The sequence below is a fragment of the Mastacembelus armatus genome, chromosome 1, assembly GCF_900324485.2.
Source record: "Mastacembelus armatus chromosome 1, fMasArm1.2, whole genome shotgun sequence".
In the NCBI taxonomy this organism is placed as follows: Eukaryota; Metazoa; Chordata; class Actinopteri; order Synbranchiformes; family Mastacembelidae; genus Mastacembelus; species Mastacembelus armatus.
In genome coordinates, this window is record NC_046633.1 from 25,176,969 (window position 1) to 25,193,724 (window position 16,756).

The window sequence follows — 16,756 nt, forward strand, 5'->3', positions numbered from 1 at the left end:
TCCTCTATCTCTTTAGAACCAACGTCTCGCTCCTCTGCCTCTTTTCTCCAACACTGTCTCACTGTGGAGGAAAACCAACATTGCACTTCACTTCACAAACAAGCTGACGTAATGTGTAACGCAACCAGAAATAGTCCAACTTAAGACACACACACACACACACACAAAAAAAAAAACACACCATATTTTGGGCCTGTGTGTGTACATTTGTTTTGCTGCTTGTGGGTTTATCCCTCTGCTGTGCAGTGTTTCCAGGTTCTAATCTTAAATAGCTCTTATCACAAAAAGTAAGTGCACTTTTCATTTGTGCTCTGGCCCATTAGTTTTCCCACCAACTCAGTCTACAGAAAAACAGATATCTTACATTTTGGGGAAGTGACTTTACCAGAAACAGGAAACAGTTCAGTTTATCTACGATGACAAATTGAGAAACACAGACAAGATACTTTGAACAAATCCACTAACAAAGACTCTATGAACAACCACATTACACCATGGAACATCAGCTGTTTTTGCCTCTTTTTTTCAAGTTGACTTGGATATTTGTAGTTTTCTTCCCTTCTGTATGCTCTGGTACGGTCAGGCCACGTAAGTCATTTAAACCATTTTCTTACAGACAGATTTAGCTGACAGACCTGTGAACTTGTATGTGTGCTTAACAATCACAAAAATAGAAACACTGATGTAATTCTTGGATTGTTTGCAGCCAAACACGTCCAAGTGGTTTAGTCTTGCGATTAACTGATTAATCATTTATTGTATTGCTCAGATATTAACCTCTACGTTGTGTGTGTTCATAGAAATATCCCTGGAAAACACAGTGTTTGTGGCCATCAGAGGTGAAGATCTCAGTATTAAATGTGACCTCAGAAAACCAGCAAACCAAAGTGCAGACGTGATGATATGCTCCAGTCCTTCCCATAAACAGATATACAGATATAATATTCCCTCCACGATTGGCATTGCAGACAGCAATTATAAACTGATACTGGGGCTGAAAAACCTGACCAGTTCAGGACAATATTATTGTGAATATCAAACAGCCAAGGCATACTGGTTTCTTCGAGTGAGAGGTAAGGAGAAAAACCTCACTAGACTTAATGTAGTGGTGGGACAGGAGGATTAAGGTGTCGCTAGAGTTGAAACTAAGCAGTTTGCATGTTGTGAGAAGCTGCAGGGAAAAAAGGACCATCTTTTCTCAAAGCATTCATTAACTCTATAAACAGAACTAATGGTGTTAGAAAATCAAAGTAGAGCCTGAAAGGTAAGTTTAAAAGGTGTTTGCTGTCTCACTGACACACACAATTAGAATGTGGGTTAAAGGAAGTTACACAGATGGTTAGACGAGGCCCCTCCAGTTCCAGTGTCCAATAGATGTGGGTGAAGAAGGACAAGGAAGAAGCATTTTGGTCAAAGCATAGTGACACTTTTTTTCTTTCTTACCCCTAATTGTTGTGTGACCCCTGGTTTTATCTTGGATTCCCATGGGGGAGCCCACTGACCCTGAGACTAGGAAACAATGCCAGAACACATTGGTGGACTAATCCTGAGGTTAATTTTACATTTGGAAACAAACATAAACAGTCGACTAAGTTTTTTTTTATCGAATGAATAATTTGCTTCGCAGATGAGGAATTTATCAGTCCAGCTCTGCTGTCTGGTTATGATGCATTCCTGGCATGGACTGAAAGTGAACACTGTGTGTGTGTTCCAGATGATGGCTATCACGAACCCAAAATGTGGGATTACACAGAAGTCATCATAGTGGCTGTTTTCACTGGTGTGCTGCTGGTTTTCAGTGTGGTTGGATCAGTGTACGTCTTCAGAGGGCACTGGGTAAGATGTATCCTGCTCATGGTTTGGCAAAAGTTAAGAAACAGCATGTTGCAATGAAATGTGGTGTTACAAGAGATGTGATGCTGACAGTTGATGTAGGTGATTTTCTGAAGCTTTAAATGGAGTTGAGTTCCATCTCTATTGTTTAAATTAGAGTTCAGAAGTAAATTATTATCAATAATTGAGTAATCGCTGTTTGTAATTTAACATTCAACCACTGATTGGACAAAATAAGCATTTGGATGATGCTACCACAGGATTTAGAAACATTTTTCACTGTTGTCTGACATTTTATAGTAAAACAAAAATAATCACTGAGGAATTATTATTGTTTGAATAATCAATAATCTGTCATAACTCTAAATACTCCATTCTAAGCCAAATAAAAACAGCATTTAGTCCAAGGTATTTGAAGTCTGTTTTCCAGTGTTGCCAGCTGATTCTCTCCCAACCAGCTTCTTTTAAAGTGAACTCAGCTAGAGACAGATTTCTACGTTTACCTTGCTCAAGCAGCAAACACAAACCCAAATTAAATCTTCACTTGTAAGTAAGAAACTAGCAACTAAACAACTGAAGACTTTTCTGTCTCATTTAAGCCTCATGACAGCACTGAGCCTGCTCTCACTGAGGCCCTGAATCGTATGTGTCCACACACTGGTTCAGGATGAATTTCAGACTCTCTTTGGATCTCAGTGCTGCCTTAAATACGCGACAGGAAACTGGATTGGACTCTTAAACAGACTTCTCTCACTCCAAAACAATGACCTCCCTTATCAGGCAACACACACTCACTGTTACCTTTATCAGCCTGTTAGTGATTCCTGTTGTCATAGCTGAAACAGCCTATGCTATCATCCAGACAAACTATTGGTGCAAAGAATTAAATTCAAGAATTTAATAATAACTAAAGAGGTGGCTGTTTAGATGGGCATAACAGAAAAAAATCTTTATTTGTCTTGTTTTATTCAGTTAATCTTACTACTCTTTATGTTACTGTTTTTTCTTTTAATGTATTAAATTGTCATTTCTAATAACAGCAAATCACCAAATGTGACAAAAGTGACAGACAACAAAAGCAGAACAAAGAAAGGAAGGAGAGAGAGATTGAGAAAGAAGACAACGCAGATGTAACACCAGCTCCATCTACGTCTTTCTATGCTGTAAGCACTGCTCTAATTATGAGTATATACACATGTGCATTTAACTTAATTTCATTAAATAGTACCATGTTATTTTTTTCTTCCCCTCCCTCATCCCTGTGTATATAAGTTCAGATTTGTGTTTCTTGGAAACTGATATGAGACATTTTCTCAGAGTCTAGAGCCTCGGCCCAGGTCCATTTATGATGTACTGGACCACTCAGCTGCCAACACAGAGCCAGACCAACAGAAAGCTAAACCTAAGAAAAAGGAACCCTCAAAAACGGTCTGTGTGAACTTTGGGTACCTTTTCACATTTTCTGTTGTCAGTGGAAAACAATGAAACATTCAGTTTGTGACCAATGTTCTGCTTCCTCCACAGAACATACAAACCTCTCAACACCAGGATAAAGGCATATTTGAGTCTGTCTATGAGAATTTCTGAATCTTCAATAATTATTTCAGCAGATTGTGTCCTTTTTCTATCAGTGTCTGAGAGCATTAAAAAAGTATTTAGATTCTTTAAAAGTAACAAAATGCTAAAATGGTAATAAGTAAAAGTACTCAAATCATAAACGTACTACCATGCAGGCAAAATTTCTTCTTTTAGTGTTGCATTACTATGTGTTATAGTTTGTAGTCTTATTATGGGGTGCATTACCATGTAAGCAGAATTTTATTTTTTGTAGCTTGTTGCAGTGGAGCTAATTATACCTGTTTTGTTTAGTCCTGGTAGATTCAATTCACTGTATTACAGGTTTTAACCTCTGCATTTGTACCTAGAGTACCTCGAGTCAAATACATGTACTAGAGTAGGCTAAGCTGTACTGTATATACTAAAATAATAAAAAAAGATCAGTACTTCCTATCACACTGAGGTATGGTGTGTGAAGTATGTATTTAGTTATTTTTTACTGTCTGTTGCAAAAAGATAGATAGATAGATAGATAGATAGATAGATAGATAGATAGATAGAGATAGATACTTTATTCATCCCCCATGGGGGAAATTCTGATTGTCCAGCAGCTCTTCGCTATATATAATTTAACAGTTAATGTTAAAAAGTCTAATGGCTGTGGGGACCAAGAATCCCCTCAACCTCTCAGTTCTGTATCACCAAAACAGGAGAAATAAGCGCATTTGTCCCTGATAATCTGATCGTTTCATTTTTGACTTCAAAACAGGATTTCTGCATATGGGCATTTCCTTCTCTCGCAGCTCCACCCTTTGCCAAACGACAGCCGATGAAATTGTGAGATTGAGACTCTACTAGCCAATGACAACGCGCTTGTTAGCTGAACTTCCTGGTTGCTTCCTGTAGTTTTATACTAACGATGGCTGCGGAAGGTGATTTTCTGGCGAGATACCGTGCAGTTTCGAACAAACTGAAAAAGTAAGGCCACGGTTTACATTATTCCAAATAGAAAGAGACTGAAAATGAGGATTAGCATAACGGTACCTTGCGTTAATGCTGTATGAATTGTACAGCTGGTGCTAATACGCTAACATTAAGCTAACCGTTAACCTAATGTTCACGTTATTAAACTTAACGCCAGTTTTGTCTTTGTTTTAGTGTGTTAGTGCAGTTATTGATGCAAACACCTTTACCATTTGTTTTAATTATTTAACTGGGTGACGTTTATGAATCAGGCGAGGGGACGATATGACGTGACAGGTGTAATTTAGCTATGAAGCTAGCGATGCTACACTAACTAACCTCTGTCACTGAGGTTTACACACTTGACAGGCTTGTGTTTGTCACAGGCGTTTTCTTCGGAAGCCAAATGTAGCAGAGGCAAGTGAGCAGTTTGGTAAGTTTGTCTAACTTTACTTTAAAGCGTTAACATCACAGTGAGTTAATCACACAAGGGACTTTTAGGGGACTGTGACATTTGTACAGGACCTGATGTCCAGTGCTCTTTGTCCTGTCAACCACATAACAATCTTAACATCCACTTGGATCACTCTATGATCTAATAAGGTATCGATTGATCCATATTGGTTTCATGATGTTATTCTAATTGGGTATTGGGTTGATATGGACAGTGCAGTCAGATAAAGTCATTTTGACCTCACTTTATCAGCTGAACCTGTTTGTTTGCTTTGAGAAATAAAACATATGTCCATCTATGGAAGAACAGATTTCCAATGTAAATATACTTTCTTGTGTTGTTGTATAGTCAATATAATATGTAATTTGATCATAGAAGATATGGGACTTATGTTTTATGTAAACAGAACTTCGGTCGAGGCAGATGGCCGCCCAAACTGAGCCCGGTTCTGCTGGAGGTTTTTTTCTTCCGTTAAAGGGAGTTTTTCCTCTCCACTGTCGCCAAGTGCTTGCTCATAAGGGAATTGTTGGGTTTTTAGTTTTAGTTTTTGTAAAGTGCCTTGAGATGATTTGTATTGTGATTTGGCACTATACAAATAAAATTGAATTGAATTGAATTGAGAACTTTCATTTAATGAAGATTAAATGCAATGCTTTGTAATCTGATTGTAATCACCACTATCAAATTCAATGTTACCTACTTCTTATTCTACTTTGCTTTTACTTGTGTGGCTAGAAATGCACTTTAGTTAATAACAAATGACTAATTATTATTTCTTAGGGTTGCAGAGACAAAATTTAGATGTGTTTAAGTGCCCCTAAAAATGGTTTAAAATGCACATTCAGCCTCAGTTTTTCCCCATGTTAATAGAGAATGTGTGCCCCCTGTCCTTTCAGGTCAGTTAGCCAGGGAGCTGAAGCAGCAGGACTGCCTGCAGTATGCTGCCTTCTGTAACCTGGCCATGGCTCGGTGAGAGGACACTATCCACTCAACACAAACTGCATGCTCACACACTGTTTGGCCGCTGTTGAGCAAATTATGTGTTTTGTTGAGTTTTGAAGTGAAAATAAGTTTTAGAAATTAGTAATTGTGGCATTTGCAAAGGTTAGGCACCTGCTAAATTAAGGGGGTGGTGAACTGTCCTGCTAGAGATGTCATTATACTGACAGCTGACAGCTTTAGCAGGACATGTGGGTGAAATTTCCTACATCAAGAACAGCTCTCAGTCTCAGCTAGCTACAAAATGTATGTGCAAACTGTGATACCTGCCCAAGGAAGGGGAGGGCACCAAATACCAACTTTGTTGGGTGCACCAACTTTTATACAGACAGTAATTAACATTTTTTAAGCTTCATGGTTTGGGCTTGGAACCCTAATCTAAACTAAAGGAAATATTCAACTAATAACATACTGTGATATTTTGTGCAATACCATAAATTTGTGGCAACAGTTTGGGAATGGCCCTTTTATCCATTTCAAAATATTCAAAAGGCGCTAAAGATTTTCCAAGAACTTGACCACAACCCCATCTAAGTTATTTCTGATTACCTCATCAAGTTGACAAGTAATATGTTTGTTACTGTTACACTTAGATTTGAACAATTTGACTCAGTTTTATAAAAAATTAACCCCATTATGTATTTATTCACCACCCACCTCCACCATATCAAGTTGGGAAATCTTACTGCAAGGTTTTTGACTCAAAGAGCATTGGTGGGTCTCAGCAATGTCATGTTAAAGATTTAATAATCGGATTATTTCATAATAATACAGTTCATTGAGTGATGACTGTCCCTCTCCTTAAACCACCATACGGTGACAAAGGTGTTACTAACTGGCTCAGAGAGCCTGTAGTAGTCATACTAATCACATGTTTGCTGGTGATTTGTTAAGTGGTGCATCTGTTGCTGTTACACATCCTGAATGTCTTGACCGCAGGTGTGAGCAGACTCTCTTTAACGCTCCTGGAGAGGCCCTGGCATTAACCGATGCCGCCCGCCTCTTTCTCTCCTCTGAGAAGGAGAACAGGGCCCTGCAGGCCCCGGGCTTTGATGAGCACCTTCAGGCCGCACTCAACTGCTACAGTTTTGCCGTCAAGGTACATCATGGTTGTATGACCTTTTTAGTGTTTAAAGCAACACTTGGGCTCTATAATAAATGGAAAATGAAAGCAGTTGTATATTTAATGCCAGTTCTGAAGTTTTTTGTACTCTGTACACAATTACAGGTGTACATTGAAATGAACCAGCCTTTGATGGCAGCCAGTCTGTGTCTAGAACTTGGCAATGCACTCAAGGTGACACTTCATGCTGTTCCATAAGATTATGTTTGGTTTGAAGTTCATATATTTCACATGGCTTTTTAATCCTGTGGCTTCAACAGGAGATGAACAGACCAGGAGAGGCTATTGTTCATTTTCAAAGGGCTGCAGAGCTGCAGATGCAGATGCCGATTGAAGCGCTGCTGTCACTGGGAGAAATGGCCACATGTAAAATCTTGACTCGTGAGTTCAGTTTGTCTGTTCACATCTGATTATGTAGCAGGCACATTTTTTTGTGCATATACTCTATGATTTTACTTACTTTTTGGTAATTTGAGCTTGGATGTCTGTCATGTTTTGCAGGGGATTATGATGGTGCTTTGTCAGTGTTCACAGAGATGCAGCTGATGTGCCAAGAAAGGGGACTGCAGCTACCTGGCACCAGCACCCCTGTTGGTGAGGCGCAGCATTTATCAACAGGCTAAACCTGTTTGAATATCTGTGGATAGCATGTTAAATGGATCTCAGTGACATGTTTTTTACAACTGGAGGCAACATCTATAGACATGAACATATTGCATGGTCAGTGTTTCACTTTGTGATTTATTTGATTACACTGCCTGGGAAACTGTTTTCTAATGTCCTCATTTCTCATGTCTTTATTCAACTAAAATTCTCTAAGGTGCATTTCTGGACATTGTTGCAAAATGTGAGATTTCCAGAGTCTTCCTGCTGATGCTGCTTGAGGTAAGCACAGAGATTTTTATATATATGAGCTCATATATAAACACAAGTGATTGTAAGAAAACAATTTACATCAAAATCTGTTCTTCACTTATGAAAGTGAAGTTGTACTTTGCAGTTGTAGGTATAGATAGTTTTGGTGAGTTTTGATAAACATTGTTTTATTTAGATTTGTTTTTACCTTCATGTAATCCCATTGAGGTGATCAACTTAGTTTTCAAGAGACATGACCAAAATGACAGCAGCAACGATAATGTATCCTGCTAAAGACCTGCCATTACTTTGGACATTAACTGGACAAAGGGTGAAGTGGCAGAAATTGAAATCTGAAGAAAAACCCCATCAATGCACAAGAAAAAAAAATTCTCCTGGCATATATGATATTGTGTAATAATACTGATTAGTTATTTTTAGTTGTAGAGCGACATTTATTCATTGCTTACCATGCAAACAAAAAAAAGGTTGCTGGTACAGAAGCAGTTATTAGTCTAACCTTTTCCTTTTCCTGTGCAGCCTCCACCTCAAAAGTTGTTACCAGAACATGCACAGACCCTGGAGAGATATGCATGGGAGTCCTTTGACCCTCACAGCCAAGGTAAACGCAGCTCAGTATAACTATTTTAAAGCAAAAACATGCAGGGCGATATCACTCAGAACGTCTTAAAAATACAACACACAACAACAGGGTTGTGAGTTCTCCCTGTGCCTGCTTAAGTTTCCTCTGGGTACTCTGATTTCCTCCCCACAGCCCAAAGATGCAGATTAAGGTAACCGGTGACTCTTAATAGTCAGTGAATGGGTGCCTGTCTCTGCATCAGGCAGGTGACCTGTACAGAATATACACAGCCCCATGTTCAGTGGGATTGGCTCCAGTCACTGAGCAATCCTAAGGTAGAGCTAATGCACTGAAATTAAACTGATGATAATTCCTGTAAGTGACTTTCAGTATTGTAAACCCTGGTTATTGTTTTGTCTCTCAGTGACCTTCCTGCCTGAGAACGTTTTCCTACTCCTGCAGTCTGTAGTGGTGAGTTTCAGCATCCACATACTTCTGCAGTCCACAGGATTTCCTCCCTCATACAGAAAAAAGTGATGGTTTTCATGGCCTTCACATGAGTTGTTGAGTCTTCTTTTGCCAGTAGAGTTACTTTTTGACTTGTATCTTTTAAATGTGAGCCAATCAATATTCACAGATCTTGACTGATGTTTATCCTTGGCTTAAATACCTTAATAAAAAGATTCTGTAAAGCAACTTGTTTTTGGTGAGGATGCTCTAACCAAGTTGTAAGAGATACTCTAACAAGACTTGCCAAGGTCATTTGAATCTGCAACTAAGGCTTTATTTGTGCAGTGTAACAACCAATCTGTTCTGCAGATGGCGTGTCAGGAGAAAGACACAGAGTCCCTAAAGTCTCTACAGACTGAGCTATGGTGAGAATTTAAAAATGTTCATTTCCATAATATGATGACGAATCAGCAGCATTTTTATTTCTTTTCTGTCCTAATTGTCCATGTTGATAAAGAGTTTGTATATTTGTTTTTTTCCCCTCTCAGGCCATTTCTGACTGCTGAGCAGAACCACCTTGTCCACCTGGTGGTTCAGGAGCGTATCACGCCGTCTGGCCAAGGCATTTAGTTTGAGTTTCTAACTCACTTCCTCTGGGAACCATACTTTTATATAATGGAACATTCCTGTTCTGGCTTGGTCTGTTTTAAGGCCTGAAGACTTGTTTTCACAACTTCAGTGTTGTATCTTACACTCAGAAAATTGCATGCAATACAAAACTCTTAACTCTACTAAAATACTAAACTCTTACACTTATTAGGCAAAGTCATGAAGATTTAGAAATACATGAAAACCCTGAAGCATCTGCTGGTGCTGCAGACTTTCCTCTATTAGCTCGATGTGAAGATTTATCTAGATGCTAATTTAAGATGAAATTTAAAATGATTTTGCTCTTACTCAAGTGAAGGCTACAAAGCTGGACCAAATCATAGCTATTTATTATGTAACGGTAGCTGTCTTAGATTTTATTGTACTTCCAGCAGTGTAATAGATTAAATAGGAAACTCTGTGTTACTTGTTTTATTAATAAATGTTGTGGCTTAAATTCCAATATAATTACAAACAAAAGCTTGTGTTTCATAGTTCTGTAATATGATGAAATGAAACACCACTGTCCTCCCATCCCTGTTCTTATGTTCACTCGTATGAATTCCATGTACTTTTCTTTTGATAGCAGCCGACTATAGACACTAAGTCACACACACAACTAAAAACACTCTACAAAATATTACAAAAATATAATGGTTAAAATATACATAGAAGTAAAAAGATATAATATGCTTCAGTTGTAAAATAACAATACATGATTAAAACTACTTGTACTGTAAATTAAGGCTTGTCTTTCCTGATTGTTCAAGTACTGTAACAGGAATGTTGTAGTTTTGCCAACATGCCGTACCTTCTCAGATACAGTATTTTATTCACTCTCTGACTCTGGAAACCCACAGTAGTAGTTGTCAGCCTCACAACACGAGTCTAAAAAATAAACACTTTAATCTCACAGAATCTCTACCAACTACTACACCTTAATTGGACTGGTTATTGTGTTGTCTGTCTTGGCCAAAAAGCGAGCGAGTGTGTTTATGAAAATGTTGAACTACTACCTCGTAATACTAAAAGGTGTGGACTGTGTTCTTCAAGCCTATATAGAACTACCTTTTAAAGAAAATGAAAAGGATTTGTTAAGTATCATAAGGCCATACGGCTATGAAATAAGTACTTCTAGCTGGGACACCCTCCTAATTTCGACTATCATTTTGTACCCCACACTGCCCTTCCCCTAGATGAAATCTTGCCCTGGACTCACATGAATCAAACAGAAATCTATGAACTCTTGAAAACCTGTTCAAAAAGTTCAGCCCTTCATGTAAAGTTAGCAAGAGTTCTATTTCAATTTATAATATTCAAAATATAAACAAATTACTCCAATTATTAAACAACTCTCCCATTTTTCTAGCTGCAGATGTAGATCAGCTCTTTTTAACAAATGTTGAAGCAAATCCTATTCTTTAAGCCCCCATGTTTCAAAGGAATATGATCCAGCCCTACCCCTATTCCTCATCCTCTCACTCACTCTTCTTCCGCAGAACAAGATAGGTGATCGCTAAGATAAAGGTGAAGGCAAAAGAGATCCATGCCAGAACATAGGAGTGTCCGTACCCTCCGTTTTTCTCATTGGTGTGAATCTTAGCCGTGTAGATGGAGGCTGCGATCATTATGCACAGGCCTGCAGAAGAAAAGAACACTGTCACGTACACCAGGACAAACCAATTAAGAAGTAATTATTTTTCCTAATAGAAGAAACCAATGGTTCCACTACAATGAGTATCACTTTCACCTCGCTAATTTTCTAGTGATTTAAACTCCTTACATGTCAAAAGCCCATTGTCAGCTTCTTACACACTAGTAGTAGAGCCAATGATAAACCATAATTAATCCATTGTATTTAATTGTGTTATGACAAAGATGATACTGCAGTTCATGGATCTCAGTTTAAAACAGCTCGACAATCCAAATGTTGCCTTTTATCATCTCATACTGAGTTTTTTTGCAAACTCTGGGTTCTATCAATTTATTTAACTAAATACAAACAGGTTTCCTTCAGTTAAGGACGGTGTTTAATAGTAAAACAATATAGCTGCTGCAGATGTAGAGAAAGTAATCTTAATGGAATGCCTGTAATTCTTTTTCACTCAGCCATCAGACAAGTCAACTGCTTGAACTCAGCCTGTCCAATATGAGGTCGCTACGCTCAGGGGGAAAAAAAAAAACTAGAAAATCTGACCACATCCTTCCCATTCCTGCATCTTAGCGCAGACTTCTCTAAGTGTCACTTATTCAACTTTTGCTAATAAATCAGGTCCCTGGTTATCCTGTAGATATGTTAACCCATTATGAGCCACAGCCTGGGATCCTCAGGTGGGGTTCTCCTTGCAGTCAGAGCCGAATCTGTTTTCTTTAATCACTTTTCTCAGATAACTTTATATACAGCTCTGTATGCCTGTTTTGGTCTTAATTTAATGCTTTTAAATGTTTGTTTTTTATATTAAATTTGTAATGTAATCTACATGAAGTGAGAATTCATTTCACACTTGTTTTTACTGTCAGGCACTTTGTAACTGTTTAGAAAAGTGCAACAACAATAATATTACATGCTATTGACACTTCAGTGACTGAAAGTGAATAGTGTAACTTGAGCAAAGACAGAAGGTGCTGATAATTATCACAGGATCCTGCCCATGTCACCCACCAATGATTCGCACTAGAGCAGAAACAATCTGTTTATTGACTGGAAAAAACCTACAATTTTGAGTATTGATTGTTAAATTCATTCATGAAGCAAAAGTGACATTTTTTTGGCCTTGACCCAGTCTCTAAATGTTTCATTAGCCTTTGATGTCTGGGAGTTTCAAATGATAACTGACAAGCTAAAGCTTGAGTTTGAGCAGCCATCACATTGATGTGATTGTAACATGAGTAAAGATCCAAAGACACTTAGTTTATTGTCGTGCAGTGATTGAATTTCTCATAGAAACCTGAGATTCATGCAACTTTACCAGCTGACACCAGACAAGTCTAACCAGTTTTTTTGTTCATGGATCATGAACCACACTCAACTCAAGTATCTGCAGTAGTGAGGATTCCTCCTCACCTCTGCAGGGGGAATTCACTTCTAATAAGTGGGAATTTGAGAGGTGGTGTCCTTCAAAATGAAATTAGAAATGTTTAAAAACACTGCCATTTCACAGTGTTAATAAATCAATCATTCCCTCAGCTGTATATTGACTCCAGGTTACTTACAAGAGATTATCTGTAAAATGCCAGTGAAGGTGAACCTCTGGCCTTTGGGCAGGGTGAAGAGCTGTGCCACAAACACAAACATGGCCAAGATGGCAAAGATACAGGCCAGCACTGAGGTGGCCTGTATCGTTTGGAGATATTCATCACCTGCATGAAAACAAAACAGAAACACAGTCGATCAATAATAACAAAGATGAACTGCAATGTTCACTTTGAGGCACAGTTACATTTTATATCTGCAATATAAAGGCACTTATTATTGATACCTTAACTTTATTAGCATAAGCTGTTTTCTGGTCATTGAGGACCATTTCTGATGAGAACTTTATCGTGACAACAGTAATTGATCACCAGTTCTATTGATCAACATGTCCATGGAGTTTACCATCTTGAGAGACTTTCAGGTTGGTGTATTGCCAAACATTAGAGCTCAACTTCCAACTCCCCCACAAGTCAGCAGACAGTGATTTAGTGACCCACCAGGCCTAAAGACATGAAAACAAATATAGATAGAGGTCATGAAAATCAACTGTCAATATTTTGTGAAGTTTTTGCAGATGCACAAACATCTTCTCATCTTTGTCTCCCACATATATACACACACAGTAGTGATCGACCTATTCAGTGTCCCTTTATATAGTTTTAGAAGATATTTTGTGACTGTCTATACTGTGGAGTACTGGTTAGCACTGTTGCCTCACAGCAAGAAGGTTCCTATCAGGGGCCTTTCTGTGTGGAGTTTGCATGTTCTCCCTGTGCTTGCGTGGGTTTTCTCCAGGTACTCTGGTTTCCTCCCACAGTCCAAAAACATGTATGTCAGGTTGATTGGTGACTCTAAATTGTCCATAGGAGTGAGTGTGAGTGTGTGAGGTTGTTTGTCTCTATGTGGCCCTGTGATGGACTGGGGACCTGTCCAGGGTGGACCCCTGCCTTTCACCCAAAGAGAGCTGGGATAGGCTCCAGCTGATCCCTGTTATTCTAATAATGGATGGGTGGATGTTGTGTCTATACATTTCAGCATTTTGACTCCTGGGTTTTAGTGACACACACACACTGGGCTCAGCTTCCATAGAGAAATACATCTCGGCGTGTTTACACTAAAAAAAAGAGCTTGTGATCTTCAAGAAAATCATCACTAGGAAAAGACTGTTGTCCTTTTACATATTGTACATATGCAACAGTAACAGGCCCAGGCAGTGTCATTCATAAACACACAGAAAACCGACTCAGTTCTCTCTGAGCTCAGGCCTTTGGAGCCTCAATGAGAAAAAGAATAACATCCACTTACATTATCGATGGTGGCCACCAACAGCACGATGATGGTGGTAATGTGCAGAACAACGATTCCTGCCAGCATCAACATTGCGGCCTTCTGGAAACTGATAACAGAGGAAAAGGCAGAAAGATGCACATTATTTATTTTCCAAGACTCGTGCACGAGGAAGCATCAGTTCACACACGCACATCTGTCCCAGATAAACTGTCCCCAGCAAAAGGAAAACAAGCAAGTCTGAAATCAACGCAGGAGACATTTCTGAATAACGCGCAGCTGCTGTCAATCACATTATTTAGGTTCCTGCTCTTTAATAGAAGGTTTCAGCCAAACTGTGCCCGAGTTAAACAGCAGCAAACAATTTTCCATGGCCGTAGACACTTTCCGTCAACAAGAGAGGCGCATTTGTTTAGACGGTGTTAGGGCTTTCCGCAATGGGTGCCGCTCCGTTACACACACACACACACACACGGGTCTGGGACTAGTCAAGAACTTTGAAAAGAGCGCGAGAATACGACCACATAAAAAAACACACTTCAAACTTACCCAAATAAAATCAGCAGCGACTGTTCAACTCTGCAAAGTTTGGAATCCGTATTTTGCGCCGACAGTCACAACCGTAAATTCTTCAGAGCGGCTTGTAATAGCTAAGTAAGCTTAAGTTCGCTTAACTGGACCCCAAAGAACCAAAAACCCAATGACTCAAGAATACTAGTGTTTGACTGAGTATGGTCCATGACACTGAACTGTACTAAATGTAAACAACATGGATAAATGTTACCTGAAAGCGCTTCGACGCACGGTCCGGGAGTTATTTGGGAATGTGAAACGCTGAAGACCCACCCAGCTTCGAAGTCAAATCGCACACACACCATCCTGTTTTCTTTCCCCAGTCCCTCGCCAAGCCACACCCATACAGTTTAAAATGTTTTCCCTCAATGAAGTGTCCAGATGAACCAAAAGGCTGCAGATTCGCGCGTAAAGGGGAGTTTTAGCACAATAAGCTGCTCATGTTTTTCCTCCACAGGCTCCGAACTGGTTTCTTTTAGTTCAGCATCTCACTCAGGCGCTTCTGCTTCACAGCAAACTGGTCCCATCATCTGGAGCTGTATGTGTTTTCACGTGGTTGATATGATTAAGACGCTGGGTTGCATTTTGGACATGAATAAATATGTAAAGTGGTGAAGCTGTAGTTGTGTTTTCAGATCCCTGTCCCTGACCTCCTGCTTCATTACGCGCATTAAATGGTTTCTCCATGACAGGCCGTGTGCTCAGGCCTCATCTCTTGTGTTTAAGTGTTGGGTGTCCACTACAGCTTATAAACCTTTAATGTGTTTAGAATCGAAAAAAGAAACTAGTAAATAGCTCTCCCCGGGCGCCGCAGCGATGGCTGCCCACTGCTCCACTTCGGTTGTGACTGCGGTGTGTGTGCACTTTGGGATGGGTTAAATGCAGAGCACAAATTCCGAGTATCGATGGCTACACAAGTCACTTGACTTTAAAAAAATTGTACTGTGAGTACAGATTAAATGCATTTATATACTTTCCATCAATAGGCGACTGTGGTAACGTTTGGAAAACATTAAAAAGTCTTGTATCCTGCAAAAGATGAAATATTTTTTCATTCGACTGTTAAAAACAAGTCTGAGCATCTGTATTTAATTTTCTGGACACCCAGACGCTCGGCTCAGGATTGACATCATAGTCACACTAACTAGTTACTAATTACTCCTTTAGAGTGAATGAGTTTGTCAGATGAAAGTCAGGACTACAACCATTATATCTGATCCCTCAGTCAGTGAGAGTGGGCACTGACCAGTGCTGGTTCCCTTGTTTGCCACTTCAGTCAGTGCAGTTTTCTATTCCTGTCACAACATCCAGTGTGCAGTTCGTGTCCCTGGGAAAAGCTGTTCCACAGAGGTAGCTGCTGCTGACAGGACCTCATTAAAAATATGAACTCTCTTTAGATAAATGGTTCAAATTATTAGGCCCGAGCAAGGGCCAAAGGTCCCAGCGCAGGGACTATTGTTATCGCTCAACGTGCAAGGGATGACTTCGCAGGGGGGCGCCTTCAGGCATCGTCTAGTGTCTACCCGCACCCCACCATGACGTTACTGGGCGTTAGACCTTTCCGAAAATGTATAATATGTGGGTGTCGGGTGGGCGTGGGCCCGGAAATTGTTAGGATTATTATTATTATTTTTTTTATTATTATTCACGTTCCGAAACTCCTTCAAATTTGACCCCCTGAACAAGTGTGAAAACTCACCAAAATTTGCATGCTACTCAGAATCGCGTGAAAATTTGATATTTTAAAGGTTTCATAAACGACCTGAAAAGAATGGCTCTTCAGCGCCTCGACAAAAGTCAAAATACATTGCGCCAATGGGAGTCCCGCTGACATTTTTGTCATCGCACAGTCACCAGCTTTGACAAGTGTCTTCTTCATGTCAGGCCAAGCAAAAAAGCTTATCATGTCGAGGTCATATGACCAACAGGAAGTCCACCAGCTGGGAGTTTATCTTGAGGTCATTGAGTTGGCTGTTTTTGCTCACCTCGAACTTGAGCGAACTCCTCCTTGGGCTTTTCATCAAATGAGTTCATTTTTGGTCAGCATAACCTAGACCCATGCAAAAGTTGTCCAAATTTTGTAAATAAGTTTTACGCTTTTCCTTTGGCGGGCAACGCAAGTTGACGCAGGGTTTTGGCACCTTCGAGGTTTCGCAGATTGCGCATTGTCGGATTTGAATCCGGAACAAAATCACTGTAGGCGCTATAGCGCCCCCTGTATAACAATTTGAAAAT

At 39.6% G+C, this 16,756-nt stretch overlaps 2 protein-coding genes across 5 annotated transcripts; one reads left to right on the forward strand and one right to left on the reverse strand.

Annotated features, from left to right (window-relative positions):
• Positions 1-202: 202 nt before the first annotated feature.
• Positions 203-10,210, forward strand: LOC113128181 (40-kDa huntingtin-associated protein-like). 3 transcript variants are annotated; one of them, XM_026303293.2, is made up of 16 exons: positions 203-588; positions 801-1,073; positions 1,715-1,836; positions 2,874-2,996; positions 3,151-3,261; positions 3,358-4,368; positions 4,740-4,786; positions 5,704-5,776; positions 6,746-6,905; positions 7,035-7,103; positions 7,190-7,310; positions 7,431-7,523; positions 7,750-7,814; positions 8,325-8,406; positions 8,792-8,838; positions 9,187-9,246. In XM_026303293.2, the coding sequence occupies exons 6-16, from the start codon at positions 4,310-4,312 to the stop codon at positions 9,244-9,246; spliced, it is 876 nt and encodes a 291-aa protein (XP_026159078.1). In that variant the 5' UTR covers positions 203-588; positions 801-1,073; positions 1,715-1,836; positions 2,874-2,996; positions 3,151-3,261; positions 3,358-4,309. The 3 variants fall into 3 exon arrangements, with proteins under 3 accessions (XP_026159078.1, XP_026159079.1, XP_026159077.1); XM_026303292.1 differs by lacking the exons at positions 203-588; positions 801-1,073; positions 1,715-1,836; positions 2,874-2,996; positions 3,151-3,261 and adding an exon at positions 9,366-10,210 and having other exon boundaries at positions 4,002-4,368; positions 9,187-9,242; XM_026303294.2 differs by lacking the exons at positions 4,740-4,786; positions 5,704-5,776; positions 6,746-6,905; ... (5 more) ...; positions 8,792-8,838; positions 9,187-9,246 and having other exon boundaries at positions 236-588; positions 1,628-1,836; positions 3,358-3,848.
• Positions 9,883-14,845, reverse strand: LOC113128182 (epithelial membrane protein 1). 2 transcript variants are annotated; one of them, XM_026303295.1, is made up of 5 exons: positions 14,733-14,845; positions 13,967-14,057; positions 13,064-13,163; positions 12,679-12,825; positions 9,883-11,104 (listed from the first exon to the last, which is right to left on the reverse strand). In XM_026303295.1, the coding sequence occupies exons 2-5, from the start codon at positions 14,039-14,041 to the stop codon at positions 10,944-10,946; spliced, it is 483 nt and encodes a 160-aa protein (XP_026159080.1). In that variant the 5' UTR covers positions 14,042-14,057; positions 14,733-14,845; the 3' UTR covers positions 9,883-10,943. The 2 variants fall into 2 exon arrangements, with proteins under 2 accessions (XP_026159080.1, XP_026159081.1); XM_026303296.1 differs by lacking the exon at positions 14,733-14,845 and adding an exon at positions 14,498-14,702.
• Positions 14,846-16,756: the final 1,911 nt, after the last annotated feature.